This window comes from Mustela erminea, chromosome 6 (assembly GCF_009829155.1).
Source record: "Mustela erminea isolate mMusErm1 chromosome 6, mMusErm1.Pri, whole genome shotgun sequence".
NCBI lineage: Eukaryota > Metazoa > Chordata > Mammalia > Carnivora > Mustelidae > Mustela > Mustela erminea.
This window is the reverse complement of record NC_045619.1, coordinates 123,088,068-123,105,047: the sequence shown is the minus strand read 5'-3', so window position 1 is coordinate 123,105,047 and position 16,980 is coordinate 123,088,068. Positions and strand designations below refer to the sequence as shown.

The following is a 16,980-nucleotide window of genomic DNA, read 5'->3' as shown; positions in this document are numbered from 1 at the left end:
AAATTAAAAATAGAGCTACCCTATGACCCAGCAACTGCACTGGTATTTACCCCAATGACACAGATGTAGTGAAAAGAAGGGCCATATGTACCTCAAAGTTCATAGTAGCAATGTTCAAAAGAGCCAAACTGTGGAAAGAGTCGAGATGCCCTTCAGCAGACGAACAGATAAAGAAAATATGGTCCATATATACAATGGAATATTACTCAGTCATCAGAAAGGATGAATACCCAACTTTTGCATCAACATAGATGGGACTGGAGGAGATTATGCTGAGTGAAATAAGTCACGCAGAGAAAGTCAATTATCATATGGTTTCATTTACTTGTGGAACATAAGGAATAAAAAGGAAGACATTAGGAGAAGGAAAGGAAAAGTGAATTGGGGGAATTTCGGAGGGGGAGACGAACCATGAGAGACTGTGGACTCTGAGAAACAAACTGAGGGTGAGCCTTGTGGTGGGTATTAAGGAGGGGAGGTATTGCATGGAATACATAAACAATGAATGGGTATCGTACATAAACAATGAATCTTGAAACACCGCATCAAAAACTAAGGACATATTTTATGGTGACTAATGTTAACACAATCAATCAATCAATGACACAACTAATTAATAGATTTGAGAGAGAGTGTGAGCAGGATGTGGGGCAGAGAGAAAGGGAAAGGATCTCAAGTAGACTCCCCACTGAGCATGGAGCCCAACAAAGGGCTTGATTTCATGACCCTGAGATGATGACCTGAGCCAGAATCAAGAGTTGGACTCTTAACTGGCTGAGCCACCCAGGCACCCATGAAGTCAAATAATTTTTAAATGCACTTTTAAAACGTTGTCTAGCTTAAAAGAGCAAACATCCTCTGTTCCAATGTGGCACACGTTCTTTTAGTCTATCTATTTAACTGGCACCACTTCATCAAAAAAATTCTGTCCACTTCATTTTAGACTTTACTAACACACTCCCCTAAACTCTGATAAGCAAGACAGGTAACTGAGGAATGAAAAGTCTAATGGAAGTGTCTGATTAGATCCTATGGGAAGGGATTATTTAGGTTCCTCAACCAGAATTAAATGTTAGATCCCTGCTAGAGTTTCAGCACGTTCCAAGCTTGTAAATATGCAAACCAGAGCTTTAACCTTAGTAGTACAAGAGATACACAAGCCCCATCAGACTATCAAGCTGTCAAACTGTCATTCAGTACATCACCAGTGTTAATGTATTTTAATAGTGTATTAAGAGTAAATACCAATGGGATCCATATTAAATAGGCTCAGAGCTTAAGATTTATATTTAATTTACCGCATTAGCAGAGTTGGCATCGTAGACCATTAAGAACTCTTCAGCTTAGCTGTTTTCAAATTTAATATTGGTAAGGGTGAACTCACTGAACAAAGTCACTAACACAGCTGTGGTTTCACAGAGACTCTTGTCAAGCGTGCAACCTCTGCAGCTCTCGATCTGCCGCACGCCAGAGAACGCAAAGCCAGGAACCCAAGCGCACGAGGTGTGTCATGAATTCCTCACAGAGTCTATTAAAGCAGTTTGTGTTTAATAGGTTTTCAGTTAATAGGTGTTTTTTAAAAAAGAAGAAGGGAGCGATGAACAGGACTATTAGCATCAGCACTGATAGTGAACACCTGTAAACTCTCCCAGAGAGCATGAAGGAAGCTGCTCCGTGTCAGAAAAGGTACAAAGTATTAGGTGTCTTTAGGGACGCCAGAGTTTTTGGGGGGAGAATGAAATGAAAAGGGAACAATTAACTATAATATGTATAGTGGCAAAGGTATAATAATCGTGTGGCTATTTACATGTAAATTAATTAAAATGAAACCAAATGAAAAATCCAGCTCCTCAGTTATACTCATTACACATTAAGTGCTCAAAAGCTATATGCAGTTAGTGGCTACCACATTGGACACAGCAGAGAAAAACTTCCATTATCGCAGAAAATTCTATTACACAGAACTATAAAACAGGTATGTTAACATTACACCAACCATTTAAATTGTATTTACCACTTACCAGTCAAAAGGAAATTATTTTTGTGATTCATGCCTGATTCATTAAAAAGTAGCCAGATCAATGTTAATATTAAAGGCTTGGTGTTATTTCTTTTGGTTTTTCACTAAGACATGTTTTATACAGACAATGAATTATTGTATCAAAACAATGTTGTGTGGTTAAAAAAGCTTCCCACAAAGCAGTTACTTTAATTGCAAATTGGAGAGAAAAAGAAAATGAAGCTTAGACTATTCTATGAGTTTAAACTTTATTTTCTGACTTCATTATTTTTATTATTTTTTTAAACACCCAGTCAGGACTCCTGGATAACTCAGTCAGTTAAGCGTCTGCTTTCAGCTCAGGTCATGATCCCAGGGTCCTGGGATCAAGCCCTGCATCAGGCTCCTTGCTCAGAGGGGACTCTGCCTCTACATCTCCTTCTCCCTCTCTCTCTCTGTGCTCTCCCCTAAATAAAATCTTTAAAAAATAAAAATAAAAAATAAAATACCCAATAATTCATTTTTATTACAGAAGGAAAGGACAGCTTTTCAGGTGGTATACTAATAGTTCTGAGTACAGGTGAATAGTCTGGAAAGTGTGATGGCCCTGGTCATACCATTTGCCCTTCTGTTCCTACATCGCCCCATGAAGTAGCCCAGAAGAGCGAGAGCCCAGGTCTACAAAGGAGTAATTGGGCTCTCTGATACTTAACTCTGTGAATGACCTTCCAGGGCATTATTTACAAGTTGAAAATAATTTCTTCCTATTTCTGTTTCATTCGATGTTGGTCTGTGTCCAGCTGCAACTCTAACTCTTCAAAGGTTCTGTATGTTTCCTCAACTTTCCTACAGTTCTTTTTCCTATCTCAGAACTGCTTGGCCAGATCTTAAAGCTCTTTCTCAGCTGTATTGCAAATGCTCAGCTACTTCTGCTTTTTCTGCCTCACAAAGGACCCTGTCTAGTATGTGCAACACCTGCTTTATCTTCAAGACATAGAAGAAAAATAGTTAAAAAAAGAGAGAGAGAGAGAGAGAAAAAAGATGATATATATGTAGCTCCTCAAAATTCAGCTGGGACTAAGTCCATGTTGAGTGGGGATCATTCATCACACACACCCTCCACATTACCATAGTGATTTCTCTAATCCTAGTCATAATTACGTGTTTGCCTGTCTATTCTTCATCTGAATAAGCTTAATTAGAAGTTTCAAATCTTCAGTAAAATATGTTATTTCCATTTAAATGATTAGCCTCCATGTGTTTTGCTCAAGCGCAGGTGGAGAGGGTACCGGCTCAGCCTTTCCTCCATACACTGTTACTACCTCTAGAATCCATGCCCTACTTTAACGTCTACACTTGGATTGAACAAAACAATCAGGGGACAAAGTGTGACTGCACCATTGCAAGTCCCACTCCATCATTTTTTTTGTTGTTGTTGTTTTTTTTTTTTTTTTTTTTTTTTTTACTGTATTTCTCATTGACATGAGTTCACTTGGGGAACGTTATAAGACATGGCCTTTCAAAATTTGTTGAAAATTGTTTTAAGTGGATTATTATTGTTATCCTGTACCCACTCTCTCAGAGCACTTTAACACTGAATTGCCATCAGAATCCCTAAAATCGACATTTCATTAGGACAAACGTACTTCGGTTGTCTCTGTTGTATTCTCAGAATTGCGGGCTGTGGTCAGCACAGAGCAGGTAAGCAGTATGTGTGTGCCAAATCAGAGCAAGAATGTTTACATTGTTATCACTGTATGCACTCAGGAAAGAATTCTCACAAGAACTATTTTTGCTTTGTTTTCTTATTTTTACTGCCTTAGATCTAAACCAAATGATGATTCATCCATCTCTACTGGTTGCTGGAAAACTTAGTTCAAATGTGTAGCCTGGATCTAATAAGCTTCATTTGTGGAACCAACCCATCTCTTGCTTCATCTATCTTTTCCCTGATAAACTCATTCACTTTTTAAAAAATTTTATGATATTTTTAAAATTAAAGACTATTAAAACAAGTGTGAAGCAAGTGGGGGAAGTGTTTTTAAAGTAGACAAGTATGCAAACTAGCTTCGAAAACAGGAGCTTTGTAATATCAATCATCCTGTCTTTAATTAATCATGAAGCCCCAAAAGTAATTTTTTTAAAGATTTTATTTATTTATTTGACAGAGAGAGATCACAAGTAGGCAGAGAGGCAGGCAGAGAGAGAGAGGGGAAAGCGGGCCCCCTGCTGAGCAGAGAGCCCGATGTGGGGCTCGATCCCAGGACCCTGGGATCATGACCTGAGCCCAAGGCAGAGGCTTTAACCCACTGAGCCACCCAGGTGTCCCCCCAAATGTGATTTTATATAGTAACTCAAATAGGAGAACTCAGAAAGTATTAATACCTACCATAAATCTCCTTCATATTGGATATTTTAGTTAATTCAAAACAGTAACAGCATTTCAACACAAATAAGAAATAGTAGCTTCTGGCCTCCATGTGTTCTGTTTGTCCTATCTCCTGGCTATTCCATGGAAAAACGCCAAGTTTCCAACAGTGACTGAAGGGACTTTTGAAGTCTTTAAATTAAAGTCCGCTTCTTAAGCAAGGAGTGGGTGTAGGAAAGTTTGCACGTGTTGATGCCATGTGCTGGCTATACATAAGGCACAAGATAATTCATGCAAAATGACTCTACTAGCCTGTTGTTAGAAAAGGAGACTCAAAAGAAAGCTTCCCGGTTTTAAAGTCCTTTCAAAAAAAAAGGTTCTGAAATGCATTAGCTTCGTATGATTATGTAGGGAAAAAAATGTAATTTCATAAAATGAAGACTTTAATCATATCAAAGCACACAACTTCGGTATGTCCCTGCCTAACTTCACCATTTTATAATGACTAACATCTGCTATTCCACGAATATAAGTATTATCAATATGTTCCAATTAGGAAGATTGGCTGGACTGCTGATAATTCAAGAAGAATTTGGTTTGTTTATTCCATAACTTTTATGAAAGAAAGTATCACACAGTACCACAGACTTGTAAAAAAGTAATACTATATTCTTAGAATACCCCTTTGGGAAAGACATTAAGCTATGTGTATCTCAGACTACAGACAACCTTCTCTAATTGTCTAGTTCCACTTCCTAGACCAAAAGTATTATAAAGTAACGCAAATATCCATCCTTCTAACTCAAAAGTACTAACATTCAAGCAGATACAGATAAAGGCAGGGAAAAAAAACAAATCTCTTCTAGCAGTCTGGAATGGCTCCCTGAAACACTCTTACTTTTCTAAAAAGCAAGACAAACCACAAACTCAGCATTCGAGGCCTTGGGAGATTGAGTACTGGTTCTGAGAAATAAATCAGCAAGTGTCCAAACTGTCCATGGCTTTCACTGAGGCCCCACAAGCGCTAAACTCCTAAGTGACAACAGAGAAAAATGCTTCCAAGTGGAAACAACCATCTGTTGAAACATAATCCCAATGATACAGATTAATGGCTACCAGCACACATCAATGGAAAATGTGGATAATCTTTCAAAAGAAAAAATGTATATGATTTCCTCCCTGAATCTCGGGAATTTCAATAACCTCTTAATGTTTGCTTTCAGACTTCCACAGAACAAGTAGAATTAATACATTTTATTGTTTAGTATCCAATGCCTTATGTATGTAACAATGGTGATCCCAGCCCTTTGGTGTAGGACCTTGAATTAAGGCTAAGTAAGCTTGAAAAGTACTTTTACAGAACGAGTCAATGCCTCAGGAGTTCTCAAAAAAAAAAAAAAAAAAAATCTGTATCTATCACACAGCGAAACAAAGCGAAGGTAGAATGCCTGTGGGCGAAGTGGAGTCCAGGCAGTTATTTTACATGTAATCCCCACAGAGAAATAACAAGGGAAAAAAACGAGAGAGAGGACAATCCATTAAGAGATCTGAGCACTCCCATTCAGATTTATATCAAGTTGAACACATAATTAGATTTATTCCTCTGAACAATATGTAATTTGTCAGCAGGAATGCCAGAATAAACTGCTGTACCCCCACATTTACAGGAGACGAATTGGTGTGCAGCGGTATCGATCTGCACTGTCTTCTGATAACTACAAAAATTAAACTGCAATCCTGAGGGCCTGCAGGCTTGCTGGAATGCTCAAAAGGATAGAAAACAAAGCAAGCTGAACAGAAACGTCGAAGTGTAGGTGTTAGTTCTACAGAAAATAAAGGAATTCTGTTTAGTGAACACCTACTATGTGCCAGATACTTTGTCAGATAATCCTCACAGCCAGGTGAAAAAAGGTACTCTAATATTACACTGCCAGTGTGGACACGGAGTCTCGAAGAGAGTATAGAGTCGGTGGCAGAACGGAGATCAGAACCAGGTCTGTCAGGCTCCGAAGTCCTTCTCTGCCTTCTTCTCTCTCACGCTGGTGAAACGGACTGAGCACGTGTCGCCTGCTGTGTTTACTTGGCATACAAAGACTAACTGAAGACATAAAATTTCAGAAAATGTCATTATTTTTTCTGCACACAGTTCTTTCTCTTTATTTGCCCTTTCATCTTCCCTTCAGCAAGCACTTGCTTGGCTTATTTTATTTTACTCAATTAACACTGTTGGCCAAAACAATCAGCAGCTTTGGCAACCTGTACCCACAGCTTTGGATTACTGGAAGGATTATTTGGAAAGAATACAAAATGAAAGAAATATTCTTTAATAGGCCTCACAAAAGAACCATTTAAGTCATAGACTGCAAATGGTCTTTTGGAAGGACATGACATTTCGTGCTGATAGTCTGTATAAATCTCTCAGTTCATCATGAAAATGGCAGCAAAACAAAGCAGTCATTTACTGGCCCAAGTAACCCACACCTAACAGTTTACAACCATAGAATGGTGGATGGAAGTTCCAATAACTGGTTACCTGACATGGGGTAGAGGCAGTGAGGGATTTTGTAAGAACAGGACTTCCAAGCTTGGCCACTCTTGGAGATTGATGGGATCGGAAATAAATGAATGAGCCTACGAAATAAATAAATAAATAATTTGTAAAAGTCACATGGATACAAATTCTCTTATACATTTAGCAGTCCTTTGCTCTAACATCTTATCCTTACAGACAATCAACTGTCAATCACAACAAGAAAATTACATGTTTTACTTATTTACCATTTAGTTCTGTGAATGACCAAGCTTTTTCATATGGATAATATTAAGTAAGATAAAATCCAATTGATTAAAAACAAGCTCTTGATCTAAATCCCCTAAACGAATAGGTTTAATGTCTTAACTTGGGTCATAATTAGAATCTATAATCAAATTAAACGAAGCTTCTAAGCTAACAATTAGATAGTCAACACGCCCTTATGAAATTCTCACGAGAGCATTATTTTTAAGTTTCTTCACAAAGGACTGAAAGATGGGAGCCTGTGGAATGAACTGGGTTTCTCCTGGGGCTTACATGTTTGACATTGTTGTCTGTGCTAGTGGGGATGAAAGCTTAATTAAAGATCTAATCTGAGCGTTAACAAAATAACTGCTTTTAGATTTTAACTCCGTGGATGCGCTCATGGCAAACATACAGGAGGATAACATCTTTTAGCAGCTCAAAAGATCACACATTCTGAACTGCTGTCAGGGGTGGCTTCCTCGAATACTGAAAATTCACAAGGAAGGCTATGCAGAACAATGTCAAGGTCTGATCCTGCCCTTTGATAATCACGAAGTGATGGGCAACTGGGAAAGCAGACAATTTTGACTGAAAAATACCATTTTCAGAAGGTGATTTTCCTAGATACTGGTTAATGCTAACTACACGGAAAGGATTTCAGAATTAAACTGTATTATTTTATAGCTACGGCCACGTGTTTAACCGAACAACCAAGGTTGCAAATCAGCAATATCATCTCTGAATGAGAAAAACAGAACCAGTTTATACAGACTTTTTTTTTTTTTCTTTTTTAAATATGGGGCTTGAACTCATAACCCTGAGACCAAGAGTCACATGCTCTATGGACTGGAGGCAGCCACTCCTCTATACGGGCTTTAACATCCCAAAACCAACAGGGAAGAATAAAAGCTATTATTCCCTAACTTCAAACCAAGAGTGAGAGAAACTATATAAGCTCATTAAATTCTGTTTCACCTATAAAAGAATAGCATAGGAAGAGAGGATTTTGAAAAAATTGTTTCAGCTTAAAAATTCTTAGGTTCAACTAAAATTCAATTGAATACTTTTAAAAGACTAATCAAAATTCTACAAATTAACAAATATTCAAGGATCCTAGTGCCCTGGTCATTTAAAAACAATATATACAATTTCAAACAAGCAGTCAATAAAGGACGGGACATATAAACTAAAACTCCAAATTCTAAAAGCAGTAAAGGCTTGAATAAATTAGGTATACCACAAAATGACTACAAAAGTGATTTTAAAAAAATCTACTGGACATATATGGCAAAACAGTTGAGTTTTATTTAATTTTTAAGGAATACTTGTAACATTATTCAAGGGATCTTAAGTCTTAAAGAATATGAAGAACTCCTTGACTCAGATATCTCCCTGCCAGATATCTCTAACTTATAAGTTACAGAAATAGGAAAATAAAAAATAAACTGCAATGTCACTCATGATCATAGATACAAAATTCCAATTAAATAGTTATCAATTATATGGGGAGCCTGGGTGGCTCAGTAGGTTAAAGCCTCTGCCTTCGGCTCGGGTCATGATCCCAGGGTCCTGGTATCGAGCCCCGCATCGGGCTCTTTGCTCAGCAGGGAGCCTGCTTCCTCCTCTCTCTCTCTGTCTGCCTCTCTGCCTACTTGTAATCTCTGTCAAATAAAATAAATAAAATCTTAAAAAAAAAAGTTATCAATTATATTTGAAATCCTTATCAAAAAAATTGTATGTCCTGACCAAACTGAGCTTTCCATGAATGGAAGCTGAGTTTAATTTAGCTGCTCTATCAACACAGTCATTCAGATCAACAAATTAAAGGGTAGAGTCAGACTCGGATCAACAAGTATTGAGAAGACTGTGGAAAAAAAACAGCCATTGCCAATTTAAAAAACTTAAGAAAATATTAAAAGTAAATAATTAAATGCAGACCAATAATCAACCCCAAAACAAATACCCTAAATGGCAAACAACAAAGCTACTTTAATTAAAATGAGAAACTAGAGATTTCTATCACTATTAATCACAGATAATATTAATTACCTTAGACTAACATTATCTTATAGGCCTAGGGAATGTAAGTCAAGAAAATAATATACTTAGCAAATATAATAGAAAATAGAAATACAGTTCTCATGTTTTGCCAATAATATTACCATAAAAGTAGAAACTCCCAAGGCTTCTATTGTTAAATAATGATAAGTATTAGTAAGAAATCTGATAAGGTAAATGGAAACAAAGAAATGTGATTAAGTTATTTTTTTAACTTTAGCAATAAGACCCTAAATACAGAAATGATTAGAGATATCCTCAGCTTCTCCCAGAAACTCCCGCTTCACTTCTCCTAGGGCTTCCTGGTACAATTTTTCCGCCTCCTCATTTGCGATGTAAGACCACTAGTGATCATCTTAAAGTCACAATGACAATCACAGGTAAAGGACAGACTTAATGGCAGAGGGACTCCTTGATGTGCCCTTTCCAGAGAGAACTGCTGCAATTTCTTTGCCGCTCTCACTTTCAATTATAACAGCTGCCTCCAGTTCTATCAGTGTATTGTTATCTGTAAGCATTGTTTAGATCACAGAAAAAGAAAAAAGGGTCCTTCAATATTTAACAAAAGAGAACTTTAACATCTCTTTTTGGCATAAATCATAATTCAGTGGTAATTACACGATATCTGAAGATTACTAATAAATGTTTTCTTATTATCACAGCCCTGGTGGTATTCCTAGTTTTCTTACTAGAACAAACAGACAACAGACAGTCACATTTAGTGGACTTTTACCACATTAAAAGCCTTAGCAGGTATTACTTCATTTAATCCTCATAATAATTTTATGTGAAAGATATTTTGATTTTACCTATTTTCTAGCTGAAAAAAAAAATGGGGCACAAAGGCATTTAACGAATTCATGCAGTGTCAACAACATCCTGACTTACCCCTGGGCAAACAGGGATCTCTGCCACCCTGCTCTCAAAGAAGTCACCCAAGGCCACCCCATGCACCATGTGAGCAGCTTATGAGTAGAAAAGTAGAAAAGCACCATTTCGTACATGGCAGAGCTCCACTCCCCAAAGCAGCAAACCCATCTCCCCCAGAGACCCAGGCACAGAGCCAGACTGAACACACTGACAGGCGAGCCCCAATAAAATGGCCAGAGGCCTCAGTGTGTCTCACCCTTCCCAGATAGCTCTTAAGGCATCCTAACTACAGCCCCCAGCCAGGCCAAGTTCCAGCCTCTGAACCACCACGGAGCTTCCTTTAAAGGGTAATCAACAGGCCATTCAGTGTTACAGAAAAGTGTTGCATCTCAGCCTATTAGAATAAAACTAATGGGTCACGTGCTTTCATAGACAGAATGGTTACCATGAGCCTCCAGAGAGATTTCAAATTCCAAGCACTCCGTACTCCCCCTCTTTTCTTGGCTGCTTCATCTTCTCTATACTCTGCCCAGACATACCGATCACTCAGCCAGAACCACCTACATCTCTCCCATCCTCTTCCAGGATATTCCGTCAGTTAGAACACCTCCCTCAATACCTCTCCTTACTTCAGCCTTTCTGGCAACTCTCCCTTCAGTGCTCAGTTCTGGAGTCACCTCCTCCAGGAAGGCCTCTTGATTCCACTGAGTCACCCTCCATCTCATATAAAACATTGATTATATCTTAGTGCAAATCCTCACCTATTGGCTTCAGTCACTAGACTTCAGACCACCCCAGAGGCAGGGAGCATGGCTTCCACCTGTGTACCCCAGGTGGTAGTACAGGATATGGATTCAGTCAACGGTTTTAGAGCAGAAAAAGAAACATTATATGAGCTTAAAGAAAGTGGGCTATTAACTTAGAGCTCCCATCATTAGTCCTGTTTCAAACTTTAATCCTCCAGAATCTGAAAGAAAAAATATGGTTCACTGCCATGAAAAGAAAAAGTAAGACCTTACTCCACTGCCAAATAAGCTGGGTTTATAGTTTTAGACCACAGATGGATGGCTAGACTTCTCCCTCCCAACCCCTAACATCCCCCACCAACTCCAGTTTCCAGTGGCTATAATTTAAAACACGGTCAACACTGTTAGCTCTGGCATACCTCTTCGGAAATCTCAAAGGAGAAATAAATAATGTCCAAGGGGGTTATATGAGCTTAAAGAGGATCGACAGTGCAGTTGTGTTTTTATAAAGTTAATACGATATTCATGTACCTAGGCAATGTCGTGGACACCAACAAGGGAAAGTAGAACAAAACCCTTCTGTTTTCCTTGGAGATTCACAAACCCAGATCAAAATGCTATGTGTCATTTGACTGCTGTATTTTAAGAGTACATGGAGAAATTGTAACGTAGGTTAAAAATACATGAGAAAGAAGATTGTTATAAAGAAGATTTAAGAGTGATTAAACTGCATTCAAACATTTGTCGATTTATTTTATAGATAGCACTAAACCTCTGTTCTCTTTTCCAGAAAGATTAAAGTATTTTTTTCCTATTTTGCAAAAATTGGATTGCTCTAAAAAGAAAACAAGCCTATTGTACATGAGTTCTGGCAACTAAAGAAAATTATCAGAAGACTTCCCTTCTCACCATGCTTTCAGCCCAACCTTGTAAAAAATGAGACCTCAAAAATGTTGGTTATGAAAACAGTATTATTTTCAGAAACTCAACTCAAATTATGATGTTGATCAGGAGAGTTTCAAGCGAGACACACCAGAGCTCCATGTTTGTAGCCTATAGCTAGAAATGAAAACACAAAGGTTCATCATTCTGCAACATGACAGAAAGGCAACCAATATTTTTTTAAAAGGAAAATATCCTACCATGACTTGTGTTTGCTGTGTGATCATCACCAGGAAGGTGGCTCTCTCCACTGGCCAATCCTTTCATGATTTCCCATTGCGAATCTTCTGTGAGAAATGGCTCCCAACCGCAGAAACCAGATTCAAAGTCACACGTGAGGGGATGTGCTGTTCCACACGGAAGACAGGTGAGGAGAAATCAAGCAAGAAATTTAATTCCTGAAACACTGACTTCACATTAGCCAATCAACGTTGGAGGGCAGAGCAATCATCCCACTCTGTAATAAATGTCTTCTGATTCCCAAAACGGTTTTACTTTTTCCAGCCGCAAAGTTTTCCGTGTGTTGTGTGAGGAACCGTCCTTCTATATTCTTCTAACTGCGAGTGTGGGATGCTTCATCCTGGCTGGCCATCTCTGCTGTACTTAGCCTTCCCCATTGAAACTAGAGCTCTTCAAGGCACTAACCGATGCACTGGCCAAGACCAACAGGATTCACCTGCTGAGTTCATAGTTTTAAAAAGATCCATTTGAAAGAGGGGAATTGATTCTGGACACCTGAAGAGTTTGAGGTTGGCCCCTTGGTATTCATTCTGATATGCTATTTTAACAGTTTCTCAAAAATAAGTAAATAAATAAATAAAACGACTAGCCACTTTGGAAATGCAGGTAAATTAGAACATTTTGAACTTTGCTCTTGTTTCCCTCTTAAAGCACAACTAAGAATTTGGGAAATACTTAAGTGTCTAAATTGATCACAAACCATAAGAGACTCTTAACGTCACAAAACAAATTGAGGGTTGCTGGGAGTAGGGAGAGAGAGGTGCGGTTATGGACACTGGGGAGGGTATGTGCTATGGTGAGTGCTGTGAAGTGTGTAAACCTGGCGATTCACAAACCTGTACCCCTGGGGTTAATAATACATTGTATGTTAATAAAAAAAATATTTTTAAGGAAAAAAATAAAAAAATAAATTGATCTCAAAAGAAACCAGTAAGGAAGTTCCTCCAGAAGTTAAAAATCGAACTACTCTATGATCTAGCAATTGCACTATGAGGTATTTACCCAAGAGATATGAAATTCTCATCTGAAGGGAGACATGCACCTTGATGTTCATAGCAGCATATCAACAATAGCCAAACTACAGAGAGAGCCCAAATGTCCATCGACTGATGAATGGAAAAAGGAGGGATGGTATATATGATGGAATATTACTCAGCCATAAAAAATGAAATTTTGCCATTTGCTACAACGTGGATAGAGCTAGACAGTATAATGCGAAGTAAGTCCATCAGAGAAAGACAAGCACTGTATGATTTCACTCATACATAGACTTTAAGAAACAAAACAGATTAATATATGGGAGAGGGGAAAAAGAGATAAACCTGGAAACAGACTCAACTACAAAGAAGAGGGTTATGGGGGCGGGGTGTTAAACAGGTGATGGAGATTAAGGCGTGTACTTCTGATGAGCCCTGGGTATTGTATGTAACCAAAGAAGCACTAAATTCTACACCTGAAACTAATTTAACACTGAACCGTGACTAGAATTTATATAAAAACTTGAAAAAAAAATGAAATAACTTAAAAAAAAATAAGTTCTAGATTAAGTCAGTGTCTGGGGTTAGTTAGCTTCACAGAATCCTTACCAGCTTTGCCACCAAATTTGCGAGAAAAAAGGAGCAAGACTGGGCCATAAACTAAAAATTCTAACAACAGGATTTGTGCTTTTGAGACATCAGTTTTTATGTGCTTAAATTCCCTTTGGCTAAAATAAGAATCAGAGTATCAGGCTATCTTAGTTAACAGCTTGGGGAATAAATTAACGTAACACAAAAATTTATTTCTACATATTCCTTTCCATGCATAAGCTTTTTTATAATACCGGGTGAAGGGAGATGAAATAACTCTTGGTCAGAATACACCCAAAGTTTTCACAAACCTGAAGTTTTAGCAAGCTCCCTAGGATCAGAACGCTATTATCTTTAGTAATAAGAACAACAGACATGTTACCAGAAGCTCCCAGTACATGTCAGGTTTTTTGGATCTATTACCATTGGTCCTTTCAAATCCCAGCACAGTAAGGGTAATCATCCCCCAAAGAGAAAAGCTGCTCTAGGCAACTTGTCTGCGGTAAATTTAGTAAATGGAACATCTAGGCTTTGGAACGTCCGACACCAAAGCTTACACACCGTGAAGCCTCCCTAAACCAGAGATCCTATCACCTTAAAACTGCTCCTAATCATTATTTTCAACTTTCAATAATATGACCAAATCCAAGCATCTAAAGGGCTCATTCATTTAAGCATCGAACTCTTGACTTTGGCTCAGGTCATGACCTCTGAGTCATGAGATCGAGCCCCATGTCAAGCTCAAAGTTTGCTTGAGATTCTCTCTCTCCCTCTCTCCTCTGCATCTCCTCCAACTCACTCGCTCTATAAATAATAAATATTTTTAAAATTAATAATGACCAAATTGACCAGTATACTGCAAAAGCTCACTATAGCTTAATAATCAAAGGATCTTCAGATTTCTATAAACAGGGATGCCTGGTTTCATGACCAGATAGTTCATCACTAACATGTCAACTTTTAAAACACTGAAGTGCGCTATGCAGTAACACTACCACTTAAATTTTCTCTACATGAAACAAGATGGGATTGGGAAGGAGACAAACCATAAGTGACTCTTAATCTCACAAAACAAACTGAGGGTTGCTGGGGGGAGGGGGGTTGGGAGAAGGGGGTGGGGTTATGGACATTGGGGAGGGTGTGTGCTATGGTGAGTGCTGTGAAGTGTGTAAACCTGGCGATTCACAGACCTTGTACCACTGAGGATAAAAGTTATTATATGTTTATAAAAAAAATTTTTTTTCTCTACATGGGAACATTTAGATCTCAGAGCTATGCTAATTTAGACAGTCATAATGGATACGTTATTTTTCCTTTACAAGCAAATACTGTATTCTCACTTAAATGGATTTCCCCCAAAATAGACATGAGTTAAGTACAATATAATAAGGAAAAGATGTTTTGTATCACCTAATGGTGAATCAATATGCAAGGAAATGCCACTCACCCATACACCTAACTGAAAACCTACTGCTTCTGGATGTGTTCTTCTTTACTCAACTCTGCCTACAGAGTTCATAGGATACTACTGACACTCCTCAAAGAAGAGTCTGTTCTGTTTTTTGACATACACTTAAGCACCAATGAGGAGCTGTGATGGTCTCCCCAGGCATCCAGAAAATCCTCTGGTCTAGTTCCTTGGTTCTCTATGAACCTTGCCACTTGTTAAGTGACCTCAGAATTCTTCTCAGTTAGTTGGTAGAGTCCAGAAATACACAAGACTCAAAGTACATATCTGACCACTGAAATTTGCTTAAAGTTTCCAAATCCTTGGTTTTGGACTTGGTCAGGGAACCCTTCCACCTACTCCCAAGGGTACCCTAATTCTTCCCTGGAAAACACTTTCTTGGAATAGAAAATCTTCTATGGGTAGGATAACCACATATCTGGGTTGCCACAATTTATGCCTGTTGTCCTAGCATAATAATGAATGCCTTCTCCTCCCCCACCTCAAGTGTCCCTGTTTGGCTAATAAATTCAATATTGTCCTGTTGTAGGCTATAAATTACATATTAGGGCACCTGGGTGAGTCAGTCAGTTAAGCCTCTGACTCTTGGCTTCAGTTCTGGTTGTAACCTAAGGGTTGTGGGATCCAGATCTGTGTGGGACTCTGCGATTAGCATAAGTCTACTTGAGATTCTCTCCCTCTCAAACAGATAAATCTTTTTAAAAATATTATGTATTAATACACAAAGGAAATAAATCTGTGCAAATAGCAATCTTATTCACTGCAGATGACCAATGAAGGAACAAGTAACCATCTTATTCCCCAAATAGGCAATGGTACAAAACGGCAGTAAGACTAGTAAGGGTGGACGGAAAGTACAATGTGACCCAACCATCACCAAATCCTTCCATGGCTCTTCACAACTGTTCCTAGGTCACTGAACTGCAAAGATACAAAGATGTCAAGAAAAAATAACATTGGATTGTATAAGTGCTTCTGAAATGTGTGCTTTCTTCCATATCTGATGTTTCACCAGGTAAAATGGCAATCATTGCACTTTTTGTAAAACATGAAACACCCTGTCCTTTGAAAAATGAAAATTAGTCTTTAAAATTCATCACCCTAAAAATATGTGAAAGCAAAATTGGACAGTCATCTCTATGAAAATCTTAGTGAATGGCTCAGCTGTTTTTACCAATGACATTTACCCCCATATAATGCAAAGGACATTTTTTAAAGCTAAGTATTCTAGAACTTAACTGTGCTATAAAATATAAATCAAATTTCAGTCACCAAAGTTTAGGTTCTTACATTAAAACTTCCCTACATAATTCAGTAAGTTTAAGGTGTAGTTATAAATATCTGAAGAAAACCAGGAGAACCAAACACATCCTGGACACTAATAAACGCTGTTAATACCATTTATGATAAATGCTAAATATGTATAATGTCTTTAAAAAATCATCTATTTATATTATAGGTAGAATGTATTCACTACAGAGAATTGATTATTTGGTTGCTTTTATTTTAACTTTCTGTGATTGTAGAACACACTTCACTATTTCTAATCAGAGCATGAGAAATACCACTGTTCATAATTTGAGTGAAATTTTGCTGAGTTCATCAGAGCAATATTTTAAAATTATGACAAAGCCTTCTCTTGCATATTTAACCACTGCAGCATATTGGCAGAAGAAGAAAAAAATTCACTGTGACAGCTGAGAAAAATTTTTCTGGATCATGAAAATTAAAATATTTATGAATCCTCTAGTTCAGAAATAAGTCAATTTCCTATTATATTAGAAAAATATATGGGAATAAATGGGGAATGTTCCATTCAATAAGCATCTACTAGATATTAAAATGATGTTATATAAACATTTGTTAATACTTATTGAGAAACCACAAGGATCTTTTCTCCCATGTATCCTTCCCTTGTGTAACATGAAATTTTTAGCATTTT

At 37.8% G+C, this 16,980-nt stretch overlaps 1 protein-coding gene across 1 annotated transcript in view; it reads right to left on the bottom strand.

Annotated features, from left to right (window-relative positions):
* MALRD1 (MAM and LDL receptor class A domain containing 1) overlaps window positions 1–16,980 on the bottom strand; it is a 763,833-nt gene that overhangs the window by 652,270 nt on the left and 94,583 nt on the right. Inside the window, exons 11-12 of the mRNA XM_032349560.1 lie at window positions 11,963–12,109; window positions 6,901–6,998 (exon numbers count right to left, since the gene is read on the bottom strand). Of these exons, the coding sequence (XP_032205451.1) occupies window positions 6,901–6,998; window positions 11,963–12,109 (245 nt within the window). The remainder of the gene's footprint in view (window positions 1–6,900; window positions 6,999–11,962; window positions 12,110–16,980) is intronic.